Genomic DNA, 18571 nt, shown 5'->3' on the forward strand with positions numbered 1-18571 from the left:
GACTGACAATGAAAAATACAAAGTGGTCCAGAAGAAGGTAACTGGATCAAGGATGGCTGGCTGGAGATTAGGTCATAAGATGAGCATTTAAGGAAAATGACAGTGTTTAACCATATTCACATCTCTGAAGGATTTTCACATGGACATTACATGCAGCTATACAAAAGAAGAACTACAACTACTGGGTAGATGTCAGCAAAGAAAAGAGAACCTTCTGTGCCTAAGAGGCACCCACAAAATGGAACAGACACATTCGGAGGTAATGAGTTCCCCTATCACTGCAGCTTTCAAACTGAAACTGGATAAACAGCTTGTCAGGAAAACTGTAAGAAAGATTGCTGCATAAAGAATTAGAAGACCACTGACCACCAAAATCCTTCCAGTGCAAAGATTCTATAACTATTCAGTGTGAGATATAGGCAACTAAAAGAAACTTACTCCTTCCTGTTATAGTGCAAAGAGAAATAATTACAGATTTAGGACCAAAGAATTTCCTAGAAATATTCTGAAAGGTTTTAAAAACTGTATTTTGCAATACATCACTAAAACACCAGATATTTTGCACATAAAATTAATTAAATGAATATGCCACGAATTATGAACGATGCTTTCACATTTAGTTCTCAGTCTAATGAGCTAGATATTATCATCCTTATTTTGCAAAAGAAAAACTGCACCCAACATCTGACAAGGCTAGGACTTGTTACCCTTCACATAAAAGATCACCAAGAACAGAATTACTTTTCATGCTTCAGTCAACTGTTATTTGCACACTGAGATTTTCAAAGATAAAAATCAATCACACTATCTTACTATACATCGGTCAAGACAAACATGGACTTAATAAGCCATTTTAATTAAATATTTGCCTCTAGAACTAAAATCAAACCGAAGATACAGAAACTGATCACCATCTTTGAATTCTTTGTTAAACATTTTTAAAATTCAAAGATGCTGAACACATAACAAATAACTCAGTATATTTTTATAATTTCCATGTTTATTTAAATGGTAGTGCTAAATGGTCTCGTAGTCGCAGGTCACCCCTTGACCTTTAACACTCATTAGGCCAAAACAGATCAGAATTAGTCTAAGTACAGGGTTTTTTGTTTTTGTTTTAAAGATTTTATTTATTTATTCATGAGAGACAGAGAGAGAGAGAGAGAGAGATTGAGAGAGAGAGAGGCAGAGACACAGGCAGAGGGAGAAGCAGGCTCCATGCAGGGAGCCCGACGTGGGACTTGATCCCGGGACTCCAGGATCAGGCCCTGGGCTGAAGGCGGCGCTAAACCACTGAGCCACCTAGGCTGCCCTAAGTATACGGTTTTACTTATAGAACATACATTCTTCAGCAGACAGAATTATACTATCAAATAGAAGTTAATTCTTTTTATTTAATTTAGGAAAAAAAGAGGAGACTTTCCTTATTATTATTATTTATTTTTTTTTAGCCCAGCACAATATCCTAGGAATTAAAAAAAATTTTTTTAATCAAAAATTGGTAGCATTCTACTAAATACTTCACAAATATTATCTAATTTAATCCTCGTAACAACCATAGAAGGTAGATACAATTATCTTCCTCCCAACTTCTCCGGTGAGGAAAATAGCATTAAGAGGTACAAAAATGTAATCGAGGTTACAAACTTTGGAAATGACAGAGCCCTGATTTGGACTTGGCAGTCCACCATGCTAAGCTCCTGTTGCCATGCACAGGATCAAATAAGAGCCCGGATCTCCTATCAGGGCCCTGAATCCAGGTGGGATATTATCTTATAAACTCACTAACTCTCTAAGATTTGATTTCCAAGTCAGTTAAGAGTAGACCCTTCTAATAAGAGCAGAGATGATGACTTTCTAATCATTTTTTTAAATGATCAAGTGAATTTTATAGAACTATAGACCCAGAAACAGCACACACATTATAAAATTTCCTTACCTTCCCAGCTCTTTTGATGTAAGTGTATAAAAATTATTAAAGTTTTCCATTTTCATTGGAGTTTGAGGAGTTGTAGTTAGCAAGCCTGAAATACTTCGGCAATCAAATCTTCTCCTCGACATGTTAGATGACTCCCAGGTATGGTTCTTTAGTCACTTATTTTTACCTATGTTAAAAAAAAAAAAAAAAAAAGATACAGGATATAACCTAAATGCAATTAAGTAGAAAAAAAAAGATGTTATCTCAGACAGACAGGATGTACATTACATTTTACAGCTCCAAATATAGCTGTAAGATACAACCGAAAAAGAAAGAAAAAAAGATTTAAACAGCACATTCTACTCATAAGGAAAAAAAAAGAAAGCACACACATCCATTCTATTATTTCTATGGTATTTGAACTAAGTTACTGACTTTATTTCAGAAGAAAGCTACTATAAAAATCCTCAAGACTTTCCAAATTTTTTAAAAAGTTATAATAAAATTTTAATACACTCAATTTCATTTCTAAACTCTCATTCTTTAAAGTTATATCTTCACATAACAAGATTTTAACATAGCAAAGTGATGATTATTCGTTTTAAATTTAATTTTAGGGCAGCCCAGGTGGCTCAGCGGTTTAGTGCCACCTTTGGCCCAGGGCGTGGTCCAGGAGACCCGGGATCGAGTCCCACATCAGGCTCCCTGAATTGAGCCTGCTTCTCTCTCTGCTTGCGTCTCTGCACCTCTCTCTCTCTCTCTCTCTCCTCATGCGTGTCTCTCATGAATAAATAAATAAATAAAATCTTCAAAAAATTTTTAATTATACATGGCCAAATTTGGTGGTGAATTCACATTTTGTGAGTTATGTAACTGACTTCTGAACGACAATAAGAAATAGAACTTGGTTCACAGACTACCTACATTTCAATATTAAATTCAGACTTTCATAGGTCTTAAGAGTTTTTTTCTTTTGGGAGAACAGAGAGCTCCATAATGTTGTTGGATAAGTTACAGACTATATATGAAGCCTTATTCTACAATTCTATGATCTTGAACTCATATTTATCTGCAGCTTTGTGATATTTACATGTATTCAGTTTTAACAAAACCACTTCATATTAATTAAATTCATATAATAATTGTAGACTATATATTTTATAATAGTCAGGACTTCCACCTATGTGTATCTAACAAAAGATCCAGTATCGTTCTTCTAGCACCCTCTTTCAATAACCCCCTAGGCTTTTGTTCTTTCTCTGCCACATTTTTCTTCCACTTATTTCCTACTTGACATGTACTGTTCTTTATCTTCCTAAATTCAAATGTCAGTTATATTCAATTTAATAACAGTGTGATAAGAACTCAGTGTTTTCAGTTTCCACATATTCTTGGTTTTGTTCTTAAGTCAACAAGATTTTTTTCTCTAAATCTGTTGGTCTTTGGAGAAACAGAGGCCTAACTAGTTTTGGTATACATTTCTATAGTGTAAGGGTTGCAGCGTAGTATTCTGAATATAACATTTGGAGTAAATCACATCTGGGTCTAAATCCCATTTATCCATACCAGCTATGAGATTATACTAAATTATTTAACTTCACTACTGTTATGGACCAATTGTGTCCCTCCCTTCAAAATTCACCCGCTGAAAAACAAAAACAAAAACAAAATTCACCCGCTGAAGTCCTAGCCCCCAGTACCTCAGAGGGTGACTATATTGGGAATTAGGGCCTTTAAAGCAGTAATTAAGTTAAAAATGAGGTCACTACGGTAAGCCCGAATCCAACAGGACTGGTGTCCTTATAAAAAGTGATTAGGCCACAAAAACACACAGATGGAAAACCATGTGAAGACATAGGGAGAAGGATATCTACAAGCCATAGAGAAAGGCCTCAGAAGAAATCAATCCTGCCAACACCATGATCTCAAATTGTTACTGTCCACAATTATGAGAAAATAACTTTGTTATTTAAGTCACCTGATCTGCAGTACTTTGTTATGGCTGTGTGGGAAATGAACATAGCTACTTTAAAAATAAAGAAAAGAAAGAAATACTTCAAATGTCTACAAAGGGATACAAATATCCTAATAAACACTCGTTTTTTCGATCTTATTGCTTTGTCATATTTCGTTTAAATTAAAAATAAGTAAGACATCATAGACACAGCTGAAGTTGGTCCTTTCTTTCCATCCCCAGGTTATATTCCCACTAGCACTGGCTAGGAGAGCTTATCATTTCCTTGCCAACATGCGTCCCATTCAGGCCTTTAATTTTGGCTACTCTAGTGTGATGAAGGGAAAGGAAATTTTGTGATTTATTTTGCATTTCTCTGATCTGGTGAGGAAAGCTTCAATTCTGCTTCCTCTAAAGTATGGATTATAATAGAATCTATCTTGCATAGCTCTATGGATTAAAATCAAAATATGATCTACTCACGCAGAATGACACTGGTACAGTGCTGGTCAGGAAGAGTGTATCATGATTGTTCAGAGAGGAAATATTGTTAATATTCTACCCAAAGATACTCTCTGTATCTTCCCTGGCTACTGTTAAGTAGTTGTACTGTTTCCATAATACAAAACTCTCATCCCAGGTTAGCTTAAACTTAACTCTTAAGATTCTGTCTTTTTTTTACTATGTTTTGATAACCTGTATACTTTCTTAGTTCTGATGGCACTCAATCACATTGGTCACATAGTCCTCTCAGAAAAATCAAAATGTTTACCAATTTCTATGCTCAATCTATTTTTTTTTTCAGGTCATCTTTGGGCTTTTACAGGTTTTTTTCCCTAAATTTAGAAGTCTATAAATATGCCTGCTTATGAGTTGTACTATACATATATACAGAAAGAAGGGATGTACCCGTATCACGGATATAAATTGAGCTCATTCCCAACACTGTCCATCAGTCAGGCCTTGGGAAATATAAGGACATGTCAAGTTCAATCATAGAGACAAAGTATAGGCTCTGGATTCTGAGATGTTCACCTCACCTAGATTCTAGAATCTAAGATGTTTATCTTATGCTGTAATATATCAGCTACAAAGTGATCTATTCATAAGAACTCTAGCAGAACTAATTTTATGAGTAAGAATTTTCTGCTCTCAAGTTTCCAAAGAGCCAATATGGATCTTAAATGTAATGAAGATTTATGCTCAGTAAAATATTATTTTTAATAATAAAAAAAACAAAGTCATTGAATGAATGAACCCCAAAGTCCAAAAAGTATTTAAATATACCTAAATAATAGGAAACTACATATTCAAAAATCATGCTTTCAAAGAATATTTTTAGCTCCTATAATATTTTTTTTTTTTTTAGCTCCTATAATATTAAGTGAAAAAAGGAAGACACAAAAAGTATATACACTGTGATAATTTTGTGGCAAAAACATAAAAGCAAATAGAAGAAAAGATTGGAAAACTAGGGCAAAATGTTAATAGTGGTTATCTTTGGGTGGTGGCAATATGGCAGTATTTATACTTTCCTGGTATTTAAAGTATCTACACTAAGCAGGTACTATTTTAATAATGGGCAATTAGCAAATGCCTTTGGGTAAAAAAAAAAAAAAAAAGGTGGCTGTGAATATATACGACTAGACTCTAAATGCAGAGACTTATCCATTTGCAATAGCAAAATATATATCTTTACACATTAAAGGTTTACTTGGTTGTAGGTTGGTTGAATTAAAAATAGTCTGCTTTGATCCCAGCATTAGTTACCCAGTACTTATAAGCTAAAGCGCTACTGCATGACACACAAAAGCCTCTGAGGCCAGGTACATACCAGCATCATTTCCTGCCACACTCTTTTTTTTTGCCTTCACATATCTGTTATACTTTTCAGTCTGAAATGTTCTTTATACTTTTCCTTAAAAGGCTAAGTCTTCTTATATACCCTTCATATCTCGACATAGAAGGTCACCTCACCCACAAAGCTTTGCTAAAACCCAGGTTGGTTAAATGCCTCTCCTTTACTTTTCAAACAGGAGGAACAGGAGGACCCTTGACAATCCTCTTTACTTCAACATGTAACATGTTTGACTGTAATTCTCTTTAGTGTCTAAAGGGCAGTAATATGTGCTTTTGTGTCTAAATTCCCAGCACGGTGTCTGGCACCCAGTAGGAATTTTTTTTAATGTTTGACGAACTGAACTATAAGGATTATCATATACAGCAACAAGAATTTCTAGATGCATCTCATATCTTCAAGGGCTTAGCAAAACTTGAGATCTTGATAATATTGGAGCTTCAAGCAGCTTAATCTCTGCTTAACCAATATTTGGCTAAATAAATACTCTAAACTGCTATTAGAGAATTTCAGTTCTAAACAGGATAGCCATAAAGCCTAGAAACACGGATAAAATTATTTTATCATATATTGTAATGTAAATACCAACAGACCATTTGTTTTGTATTTACCTGTCTTTCCAGACTAGGTGACCACCTGTTTTTAGGTGAATACCTACTCCGGCTAATAATATCAATATTTTAAAAGCTACTGCATTCAGGTAATTCAGATATTTGTCCTGGTAAAGACTGACAAATCTGCATCATTATCATTATGAAGTAAATTCAAAAAGCAATGGCAAACAAAGCAAGGCACAAGATTATAGGGAAACAACTGCCTCTTTCTAAGTCAGCATTTTATAGCCACCAAGTTTTTCCTAAGAAACAGAGGAACTTCAAAAAAACAAAACAAAAACAAAAACAAAAAGAAAAGAAACAGAGGAACTGGAGATTTATTTATTGAGCATTCATCAAAATAAAGAATTTTCTGCTAGTGTAGCAAAAGAATCCATTTTTAGTCACTGACTAGAAGTAAAGGTATTGGTGTAGGTATACGGATGGAGATGATTTTCAATTTCAAGAAAGAGACTATTTCTTCTACTAACTGTATTCTAATAATAGGTTTTGTTTGTTTGTTTCTAGAGATTGAATAGAAAGAATAAGTCAAGAATTTTATCCTTTGAAAATCATGAAAGGAAGCCAGCTAACTGACTGTACCCGACCAAACCAGGCCAGTGTACACAACCCAAGGGCTGAAGTTCCAGGTAACAACCCCAGGCCTGGGCAGCCCCAGTGGCTCAGCGGTTTAGCACCGCCTTCAGCCCAGGGTGTGATCCTAGAGACCCGGGACCCACCTGGGGCTCCCTGCATGGAGTCTGCTTCTCCCTCTGTCTGGGTCTCTGCCTCTCTCTCTCTCTCTCTCTCTCATGAATAAATAAATTTTTAAAAAATCAAAAAAATTGCAATATCACAACATTTAAAAATATGCACTTGTAACTTAATTTATAGGTACATTTGTTAACTGAAGTATTCAAAGGAATAACCTTTGAAAATAGTCTATCATAGAATATAAACTACTTAGAAATAAAATCATAGAATTTTGTCACCAATATGGTGGAAAACTAAAGCAACTGAAACATTTAAAGTTTTCCCAAGTGGAAAGGGAGTGTAGAAATGACTGTGAATGTGTCTGGCACAATCAATACCCACAGAATGCAAAAGAATTCTTAAAAAAAAAAAATCAAACAAGGATCAGTCAAAATCTTTTAGAAGCAGTAAATCTAGGAGCACTGTGCTTAGCTGACTATCTTATATACAGGAAATATACACTACAAGATAAGAGACATACAATTTTCAGACAATTTTAGGATTTAGTGAAAGTGTTAAGATTTATTTCTTTGATTCATGGGTTTTAAATTGGGTCCCTTGCGTACAACAGGAAATTTGTGATAAGGGTATTCTCTCTTAATCATCAAATCCAACAGCTTCAAAACAAAGGTTTCAAATACATTTACATTTTTACTTAACTGGTAACATAAAAATAAAGATGTTTGATCAGAAACATGCCATAAAATGCCTGTATCTTCTTCAGATTTGTTATTAATGTGGTAACACAGTGATCAATTAGTCCACATTTGAATTTCCTAAAAACTGATTCTATCTTAACCAAATTGTAATTCACTATTCAGAGTCCAAGAGCAACTACAACCATTCCGTCCACACACAAATCAGAACGACTTTAAAATCACTACACAAGTGGGTGCCTGGGTGGCTTTGCAGGCGAAGCCTCTGCTTTCATCTCAGGTAACAATCCCAGGGTCCTGGGAGCCAGTTCCCACCCTGGCCTCCCCAGGAGGCAGGGAATCTGCTTCTCCTTCTCCCTCTGCCCCTTCCCCTTTGCTTTCACCTGCAACCTCAAGTAAATAAATAAGATCTTTACAATAAAACGACTACAACACAAGTTCTACTTTCAAAAATTAAATATACTGCCATGTAAATATACTTCACTTCAATTTTAGACCCAACATTTAGAAAATGACCTAAGGTGCATGTTATGTAGTTCGCAGATAAAGCAGCTATTAATCCCTCCACTTATTAGGAATATTAGAAACTGTAAAAAAGAAAAATAGAAGAAAAAAACATCTCACAGAAGGATGAGAGGGGAGGAAGCGAGGTCTTAAATGAGGGCACTGCTTTTACTGACCAACTTTTTCAAAAGTACAAAGCTCTACGGATAACGCGCGGTTTAGTGTTTATGAAACAAATACTGGAAGTAGTTAAAAACTACTTCGGGACGGTTCAGTACAAGACAATAAAAGTGTGTCGGTGAGGAAGCGGGCTGATGACCTTTCCCTTGGATAGACCTGTGCTCTCGCGGTGGGCCCCCAGGGAGGTGGGCCCCCAGGGAGGTGCGCCCCCAGGGAGGTGGGCCCCCAGGGAGGTGCGCCCCCAGGGAGGTGGGCCCCCAGGGAGGTGGGCTCCCCACGGCTGGGTCCCCAGGGAGATGGGCTCCCCAGGGAGGTGGGCCCCCAAGACGGTGGCTCCCCACGGCTGGGTCCCCAGGGCCAGGCTCCTGATGGCCAGATCCCAGGGCCGGGTCCCCATGGCTGGGTCCCCAGGGCCAGGCTCCCCATGGCTAGGTCCCAGGGTCGGGTCCCCCTGGCCAGGTCCCCAGGGAGATGGGCTCCCCAGGGAGGTGGGCCCCCAAGACGGTGGCTCCCCACGGCTGGGTCCCCAGGGCCAGGCTCCCCAGGGGCGGACCCCATGGCCAGATCCCAGGTCCGGATCCCCAGGGCCGCAGCGCTCACCCAGGCAGCCGGGGGAGGGCGCGGGGCGCAGGGTGAGCAGGTCCAGGGCGGCCGCCACGCGGGCAGCGCCGCCAGGTGGGCCCCTCCGCGGCCCCGCAGGTAAACGTTACGCGGGCCAAACAGCGGGACGCCGTGGAGACCCACCCGCACACGTGCCCGCCCCTCCCCCGCCCCCTCCCCCGCCTCCCCCGCGAACCCCAAGCGCCCCACGAGCACAGGAGGGCGGGGGGTCCGGGCCGCCGTCACGCAGCCGCACGGGGCGGCCCGTGGCCCGAGACCACTGCAGTCCGTCTTCGCCATCCGATGCCTTTTTTTTTTCTTTTTAAGATTTTCCTAACTTACCCAAGAGAGACCCAGCGAGGGGGCGCGCCGCGGGCCCCGATCCGGGACCCGGGGTCACGCCCCGGGCTGCAGGCGGCGCCGAGCCGCGGGGCCGCCCGGCCGCCCCCGAAGCCGCCGCCTTCACTGCACCGCCCGCGAGCGGGGCCCCGAGTTCCCCCGCAAGGCCAGCGCGGACCTCCCGGGGGGAAGGCAGCGGCCCGTGCCCACCCCCCGGCGTGGACGCGGCCGGACCCGGGGACCGCGTGGACGCGGCGCGGAGAGGGGCGCGACCCCGGGAGCCAGCGAGGCAGGGCTGCAGCCGCAGGGCCGCGCCGGCCGGGGTCGCGGCTCGGGGACACGCAGGGAGGCGGGCGCGCAGCCCGAGCCCCCGACGGCGCGGCGGGACCAGGCCCGCGGTGGCGCGAGGCGGGGGGCACTGACCCTCGGGCCGCAGCCGCTCCTCTCGGGCGGCCCCTCCGAGGGGCTCCCGTCCCCGCACGCCGGCGGCCGGCGCACGGCTCCTCCAGCTCTGGCCCGCCGAGGCGCCCGGCGCTCCGAGGTGGCGGCGCCCCTCGTCCTCTTCGGCACCACGGCCCGCAGCTGGGACCCGTTCCCCGGCGGGCGGCTCCCGGCGACCGCGGCGGACGCGCGGCCCGACTCGCAGTTGAGGTTTGAAAACTGCAGCCGCGTTGCGGGGCAGGGCTGCAAGCTAGGACCCGCCCCCTCGGCCGGGGCAGCCAATCCGAGAGCGCGCCGGGGGAGGGGCGGCCACGTGACGGGCGGGGCGGGGCGCCGGGCGCGGCGCGTGCTGAGGGGCGGGGCTGGGGAGACCCGGAGCCGCGGGAGGCTGTGGCCTGTGCGGCGGGGCGAGGCGGGGCGGGGCGGCGGAGCAGGTGCGGGCGCCGGGGGTGTGGCCTGCACGTGGGGGCGGGGCGGCGGAGCAGGTGCGGGCGCCGGGGGTGTGGCCTGCACGTGGGGGCGGGGCGGCGGAGCAGGTGCGGGCGCCGGGGGTGTGGCCTGCACGTGGGGGCGGGGCGGCGGAGCAGCTGGGGGCTCCGGGGTGTGTGGCCGGCACGTGGGGGCGGGGCGGCGGAGCAGGTGCGGGCGCCGGGGGGGTGTGGCCTGCACGTGGGGGCGGGGCGGCGGAGCAGGTGCGGGCGCCGGGGGTGTGGCCTGCACATGGGGGCGGGGCGGTGGAGCAGGTGCGGGCGCCGGGGGGGTGTGGCCTGCACGTGGGGGCGGGGCGGCGGAGCAGCTGGGGGCGCCGGGGGTGTGTGGCCGGCACGTGGGGGCGGGGCGGCGGAGCAGGTGCGGGCGCCGGGGCAAGTTGCGGGGCGGGGGTGGGGGGGCTGAGACCGGCGGGGCCGCCAGGGCGGAGCGCAGGGCTCCACGGCCGCCGGGTGCACGGGGCCTGCGCCCAGAGCGCTCAGTCCGCGAGGCGTGAGTACGTGCAGCCTGGAGAGGAGGAAATAAAGTCAGTCCCAGCTGCTCACTCATTCCCGAAGGTCTGTGCCTCCCACAGACTTGTCTTCTTTCTCCCTGTGACATGAACCCACCCTGCACGTGGGCACCCACTCTGCGTCAACTTGGAAGTATGGACAGCACGTGGGGACTTCTGGAGGCTGAGCCCCACCGCTGGAGTTCGCTGGGGGACCCTGCGTCCTGAGGCGTGGCTGAAGGCCGGGTGAGGAAGGTCTGGAGGACGCAGCAGGGGCCGTGGAAGAGATGGAAGCCCAGAGCAACCAGTCAGGATCTGTCATCCCTTGAAGAGAACGGAAAAGGCTGCAAGTTCTGTGCGAGACACAACTGAATTTGTCAAATGCACATATGATCTAGGATGGGTTGCAGAGCATATTTACAGTCATTGTAGAAGATTACAGGGAAATATATTGAGAGAGAAATAGTTCTTTTTCAAAAGCCTGTAACATTCAATCAACATTCATTTACTTATTTAAGATTTATTTATTTTACTCAGCGCTAGCGTGAGAAGGGGCAGAGGGAGAGGGACTCCTCAAGGAGCCTCCCCGCTGAGCGCTGAGCCCAACACAGACTCCATCCAAAGACCCTGAGATCATGACCTGTGCAGAAATCAAGAGTTAGCTGCTTAATGGACAGGGCCGCCCAGGTGCCCCCCAGTCAACATTTAAAGAGGGGAGTTTCTTGTTCTAGCCCAGTAAGCCAAGTAAATTCCCATGAAGCCATCTGTTGACTTTCTATACTGTATTTTTCTTAAGATAAATGCATAAAATGCCTCATAATCATTTAATGATGTTGGCTTGTTGTTACTTAACTGATTCATCCCAGTCCAGTGTGTCACTTGGAGAATATTGCTTACATCTCTCCTTGTTGCTAACAATTGACATGACTAGAGAAGTCTACAGTTAAGATGGGAAAGAAAAAAAAAACAAAAAACAAAAACCTGCATGCTGAAATGGACTTTTCAACTATCATCATCTAAGAGTTCACAAACCAATGAGACTCTTCCCATCTTTTCTGTTATGAACGCTGGGGTGGCATCCCAGAGGTCTCAGTACCAGCTCTGGAACCAGTAATCTGTAGGAATCTTGGGACTACATCATCGTGATGATTTGGGGTGTTTGTGTGTGTGTGTGTGTGTTTACAGCATTTGATCAATTGCCAGCTCTTAATCTCTACAAACATCAATCTGCCTTCTCATCTGTCACTAACCCAGTCCCACAATCACTTCATACCTAGAGGCCGAACTTCCTCCACCACTGCTTTAAAGCAGCCCTCATTGCTCACAAGCCCTGGGCTCTAACCAATCAGCTTCTAGAGGATCTTTTCATATCTTGCATTTACTGCCCCTGCCTGGGCTCCAGATTTTCACCATCCACCTCATCAGCAATTTCCAATGTTAAGAAGGGCTACCTCCACTCTGCAGAAATCAGAAATCTTTGCTGATTTCTTTTTTGCGCTCTCAGCCTGATCCACCTGTTTGCCCTACACCGTTTGGTGTAGAGCTCACAGTATATGTGTTTCTTATGTTTCTCTTATGCCCCTAAATAGATTGTTAACCCTTGTACCTGATATCAGGTTTGCCAGCCAGGATTTAGCTATCCAAAGGCATTATCCTAAGGACATTCAACTATACTTGTTTGGCCTCGGGCACTGTGGTTCAAGTAAAAAGGAATTCCTGGTGCTGAGGAACAGACTGTACCATCTGTGGCCTTGCAATAAAGTTCAGGAGTCACTTATGTCCCTCCATCCAATCACATTTACTTAAAGTCATTCATAGCATTTTCTTTTAATATTTATCTATTTATTTATGATAGACATAGAGAGAGAGAGAGGCAGAGACACAGGAGGAGGGAGAAGCAGGCTCCATGCCAGGACCTTGACGTGGGACTCGATCCCGGAACTCCAGGATCGCGCCCTGGACCAAAGACAGGCACCAAAACCACTGAGCCACCCAGGGATCCCCCATTCATAGCCTTTTCAAAGGTGCATGTCTTGTTTTTTATTCCCTTGAGTAGGAAATCTTCATGTGACCTAATGGTCATTTTGTGGGCATTGTGTCTGACCACACAGTTCATTAAGTCAATCTTCAAATGCCACATACTGACCAAGGATGGTGGTTGCTATGGGTTGTGTACCTGCCAAATTCCTATGTTGAAGTCCTAACCCCTAGTATCTCAGAACGTGACTGTATTTGGAGATAAGGTCTTTATTTTATTTTATTTTTTTAAATTAATTTTTATTGGTGTTCAATTTACCAACATACAGAAAAACACCCAGTGCTCATCCCGTCAAGTGTCCACCTCAGTGCCCGTCACCCATTCCCCTCCAACACCCGCCCTCCTCCCCTTCCACCACCCCTAGTTTGTTTCCCCGAGTTAGGAGTCTTTATGTTCTGTCTCCCTTCCTGATATTTCCCAACATTTCTTTTCCCTTCCTTTATATTCCCTTTCACTATTATTCATATTCCCCAAATGAATGAGAACATACACTGTTTGTCCTTCTCCGATTGACTTATTTCACTCAGCATAATACCCTCCAGTTCCATCCACGTTGAAGCAAATGGTGGGTATTTGTCATTTCTAATTGCTGAGGAATATTCCATTGTATACATAAACCACATCTTCTTTATCCATTCATCTTTCGATGGACACCGAGGCTCCTTCCACAGTTTGGCTATTGTGGCCATTGCTGATAGAAACATCGGGGTGCAGGTGTCCCGACGTTTCATTGCATCTGAATCTTTGGGGTAAATCCCCAACAGTGCAATTGCTGGGTCGTAGGGCAGGTCTATTTTTAACTCTTTGAGGAACCTCCACACAGTTTTCCAGAGTGGCTGCACCAGTTCACATTCCCACCAACAGTGTAAGAGGGTTCCCTTTTCTCCGCATCCTCTCCAACATTTGTGGTTTCCTGCCTTGTTAATTTTCCCCATTCTCACTGGTGTGAGGTGGTATCTCATTGTGGTTTTGATTTGTATTTCCCTGATGGCAAGTGATGCAGAGCATTTTCTCAGGCAATTTATACGTTTAATGCAATCCCTATCAAAATACCATGGACTTTCTTCAGAGAGTTAGAACAAATTATTTTAAGATTTGTGTGGAATCAGAAAAGATCCCGAATAGCCAGGGGAATTTTAAAAAAGAAAACCATAGCTGGGGGCATCACAATGCCAGATTTCAGGTTGTACTACAAAGCTGTGGTCATCAAGACAGTGTGGTACTGGCACAAAAACAGACACATAGATCAATGGAACAGAATAGAGAACCCAGAAGTGGATCCTGAAATGTATGGTCATCTAATATTCGATAAAGGAGGAAAGACTATCCATTGGAAGAAAGACAGTCTCTTCAATAAATGGTGCTGGGAAAATTGGACATCCACATGCAGAAGAATGAAACTGGACCACTCTCTTTCACCATACACAAAGATAAACTCAAAATGGATGAGAGATCTAAATGTGAGACAAGAGTCCATCAAAATCATAGAAGAGAACACAGGCAACACCCTCTTTGAACTTGGCCACAGTAACTTCTTGCAAGATACATCCACAAAGGCAAAAGAAACAAAAGCAAAAATGAACTATTGGGACTTCATCAAGATAAGAAGCTTTTGCACAGCAAAGGATACAGTCAACAAAACTAAAAGACAACCTACAGAATGGGAGAAGATATTTGCAAATGACATATCAGATAAAGGGCTAGTTTCCAAAATCTATAAAGAACTTATTAAACTCAACACCAAAGAAACAAACAATCCAATCATGAAATGGGCAAAAGACATGAAGAGAAATCTCACAGAGGAGATAAGGTCTTTAAAGAGATAAGGTAAAATGAGATTATATAGGTGAGAGGTAATCCAAGATGAAGAGATTACACCAACAAGAAAACGAAAAGACAGCCTACTGAAACGGAAAGAAATACTTGCAAATCATATATCTGGTATATTTAACATTCAAAATATATAAAAAGCTCATACAAACTCATAGCAAAATACAATCTGATTTTAAAATGGGCAGTAGATCCGAAAAGTCATTTTCCCAAAGAGGTCATACAGGTGGCCAACAAATAAATGAAAAGATGCTCAACATCACTAATCATCAGGGAAATGTAAATTGAAACCACAATGAAATGTCACCTCATACCTCTCAGAATGGTGATTACCAAAAAGACAAAAAAAGAAAAAAAAAAAGCAAGTTTTGGTGAAGATGTGGGGAAAGGGGAAACTGTGCACACTATGTAAATTGGTACAGCCATTACAGAAAAGTATGTAGGTTCCTCAAAAAATTAAAATATAACTACTATATGATCCAGTAATCCCACTTATGAGTATTTATCCAAAGGAAACGAAAACATCAACTCAGAAAGATATATGCAAAATAAATTAATTAATTAAAAATTTAAAAAATTTTAATATTTAAAAAACAAAAAAGAAAGATATTTGCATTCCCGTGTCCACTGCAGCATTATTTACAGTAGCCAAGATATGGAAACAACTAAACTGTCCATCAGTGGATGAATGGATAAAGAAATTGCGATGCACATACAATGTAATATTATTCGGCCATAAAAAGGAATAATTCCTTTTATTTATTCATAATAATAATAAAGGAATAATAATCCCACTTGTATGTGGAATTAAAAGCAAAACAAACTATAACACCAAGCTCACAGATAAACAAGATTGGTGGTTTCCAGAGATGAGGGGTGAGGGAGGTGGTAGAAATGGGTGAAGAGGGTCAAAAGGTAGAAACTTCCAGATATAAAATAATTAAGGAGATGTAATGTACATACAGCATGATGAGTACAGTTGATAATACTGTATTGCAGGGGCACCTGCGTGGCTCAGTCAGTCAAGCACCTGCCTTTGGCTCAGGTCAGGGTCTCAGGCTCCTGGGATGGAGCCACTTGGCAGGTTTCCTGCTTCTCCCTCTGCTCCTCCTCCCTGCCTCCCTCCTTACATAATAAGGTGAATATCGTGGCTTGAACAGAAAGGACCACCAGCCCCGTGTGTGTGTGTGTGTGTGTGTGTGTGTGTGTGTGTGTGTGTGTGTGTGTGTTTACAGCATTTGATCTTCTGTCTTACATAAATAAATATCTTTTAAAAAACAATACTGTGATGCATATTTGAAAGGTGCTAAGAAAACAGATCTTAAAAGTTCTTATCACTAAAAAAAAATCTAACTATGTAAGGTGACAGATGTTAACTAGACTTATTGTGGTGATTACTTTGCAATATATATCAAATTATGATTTGTATGCCTGAAATTAATATAATAATATTACCTGTCAATTAAGTCTTGATTTAAAAAATAATTTTAAAAAGAGAAATTACAACACGGCCCGAGGGATGACCATGTGAGGACGCGGTGAGAAGGCAGTCATCCGCAAGCCAAGGAGAGAGACCTCAGAAGAAACTAAACCTGCTGACATCTTAATCTTGGCCTTCTAACCTGCAGAACTGTGAGATAATAAACTTGTTTAAGCCATCCATTCTGAGGCACTTGTCACGGCAGCTCTAGAGGACTAACACAGTGGTCCTTCCAGGGGTCTGCAAATGGATCACTACATGTGACCGGGGCTGGTGGTCCTTTCTGTTCAAGCCACGATATTCACCACTTTGTGCCCAGGGAAAGTGACCCTCCCTAAGCACACCGGATCTGTCACCACATTCTGAACACATAGTGACCAGAGATATCTGGACACAGCCTCCCTGATAGCACATTTATTCCCTCTAGATGCAGAGTACACAGTGAAGAAGGCCCGAATTCGACAACCGTGCCCTTCACATATGCTCTATCTGAAGAAAGCCTTACTTTCGTGTCAAGATCCTATGGTGTAACCCATGTGGAAAGAACAGACACAACTACATGTCTCCAGCTGAATTAACCAGGAAATGGTGGCCAGGAGAAAGGCAGCCAGATGGAAGTGGGGAGCCACAGGCTCTGAAGAGGCTTGACTCAAACCTTCACTCAACAGGGGTCCTCAAGCTGAATGGACACAAGCTGGTCCACATAGAGGCAGGAGTGCTGGGTGTACTCGGGTGGGTAAGTCACAGTGCTTTATCCACGGTGCTTACAGTGCACCCCAGTTTCGGCAGCACTGGGGACCACAGAATCCTCACAGCCCCTGGCTCTTAAAACAAACCCTGCCAGCAAGGTTAATTGGGGGCAAGTCTCTTCTGATGAGAGTAATGACTCAGACTGGTACTGGGTGATATTATTCTTTTCCCCAAAGAACCTATGACTGATGATCTAGTTGCCAATCAAACCACCCACCACACCACAGTTTGTAGAGTATAAATTTCCAAAACCATCCAAAAGAGATGTCGTACAAGCCACACATGTTATTTTAAATGTCCTACAAGTTACATTTTAAAAGAAAAACAAGTGAGATGAATGTTAATGATATATTTCACTTAACCCAGTATATCCAAAATATTGTCATGTCAACAGGTAATCAATATGAAATTATTTTTTTTTAAGATTTTGTTTATTTATTCATGAGAAACACACAGAGAGAGAGGTAGAGACACAGGAGAGGGAGAAGCAGGCCCCCTGCAGGGAGCCCAGTGTGGGACTCGATCCCAGGACCCCAGGATCATGCCCCTAGCCGAAGGCAGACGGTCAACCGCTGAGCCACCCAGATGCCCCAAATATGAAATCATTAATGAGATACTTTACAACCCTTTTTCCCCATATTGTCTTAAATTCAGTGTATTTTATACCACGCCTTCCAATTTGGATACCAAAATTTCACTGGAAACATGGGATTTAGATTGCACAAAATTTACTGTTGGAAAAAGAAAGATCATATCCCTGTTGTTTCAAACATAAAAGTTTTCAGTAACTTAAAGCAGTAGCGGCTTCTTAATTCAAATTTAATGAAAATGAAATACAATTGCGATTCAGTCATATCAGCCCCATTTCAAGGGCTCCGTAGCTGCGTGTGGTTGGAGGCTGCTGTACTGGACAACACAGGTCCAGCGAGCCAGAAATGCGTCTTCTAATTGCTTCTACAAATTGTTTAATGTGACTCTAGGCACAGTGGAGGTGCTCAATAAATCATAGCATCAGAACAATTGGAAACTTCAAAAATCCACAAGGCTCAGTAGCTCAATTCCTTTGTTTGAAAAGGGAGGCCACCCAGAGTGAGAGACATGAAGGGGCTAGTGGAAGAGCACAGGAGTGAACTAGTTGGTGCATATCTGGACAAGAATTTAGGTCTCCTGATCCTCAGTCCTGATGTCTTTATATGTCATTATATCAGCCATATTTCAGGGGGAAAAAAAATCCAGATTTTTAAATTTATTTGAATAATCATTTGCATGATGTGGGCGAAGGAAAACATTCTTATATCCTAGGTACTTGCTAACCTGATAAAGACAGTGCGCTCTAGGCGACCTCGGGGCTCCTTCACTTGGTCTGGGGTCTAGGTGGTTTAATCTGTCAATCCCTCTCACCTCGGCCTGTCCCCCCTTGGAGCTGCCTCACTGCACATCCCTCCTGCCCTTCCCCAGAGCATCCGGCCACATGTTTTGGCCCACAGCTGTCCTCTGCCAGCTATCTACACAATTTGCTTAACGTTGTGCTTCAGAGAATCCCTTATATTTGCAAATCAAAGTATTCAGTAAAAACTGCAGCAAAGTCGTAGAAGAGCTGATACCCCCCAGCCTTGAACAGAGCCCTGTGGTCCTGCCTCATGTTAGCTGTGAGAGAGAGGATGTATGCATGGTTAAGTGTGTGACACCAGGCAGACC

At 43.4% G+C, this 18571-nt stretch overlaps 1 protein-coding gene across 1 annotated transcript in view; it reads right to left on the reverse strand.

Moving 5' to 3' along the window:
* Positions 1-10004, reverse strand: part of STK17B (serine/threonine kinase 17b) — a 28858-nt gene extending 18854 nt beyond the window's left edge. Inside the window, exons 1-2 of the mRNA XM_041737612.1 lie at positions 9779-10004; positions 1940-2105 (exon numbers count right to left, since the gene is read on the reverse strand). Coding sequence (XP_041593546.1) covers positions 1940-2061 — 122 coding nt within the window. The 5' untranslated portion in view covers positions 2062-2105; positions 9779-10004. The remainder of the gene's footprint in view (positions 1-1939; positions 2106-9778) is intronic.
* Positions 10005-18571: the final 8567 nt, after the last annotated feature.

The sequence above is a fragment of the Vulpes lagopus genome, chromosome 22, assembly GCF_018345385.1.
Source record: "Vulpes lagopus strain Blue_001 chromosome 22, ASM1834538v1, whole genome shotgun sequence".
NCBI lineage: Eukaryota > Metazoa > Chordata > Mammalia > Carnivora > Canidae > Vulpes > Vulpes lagopus.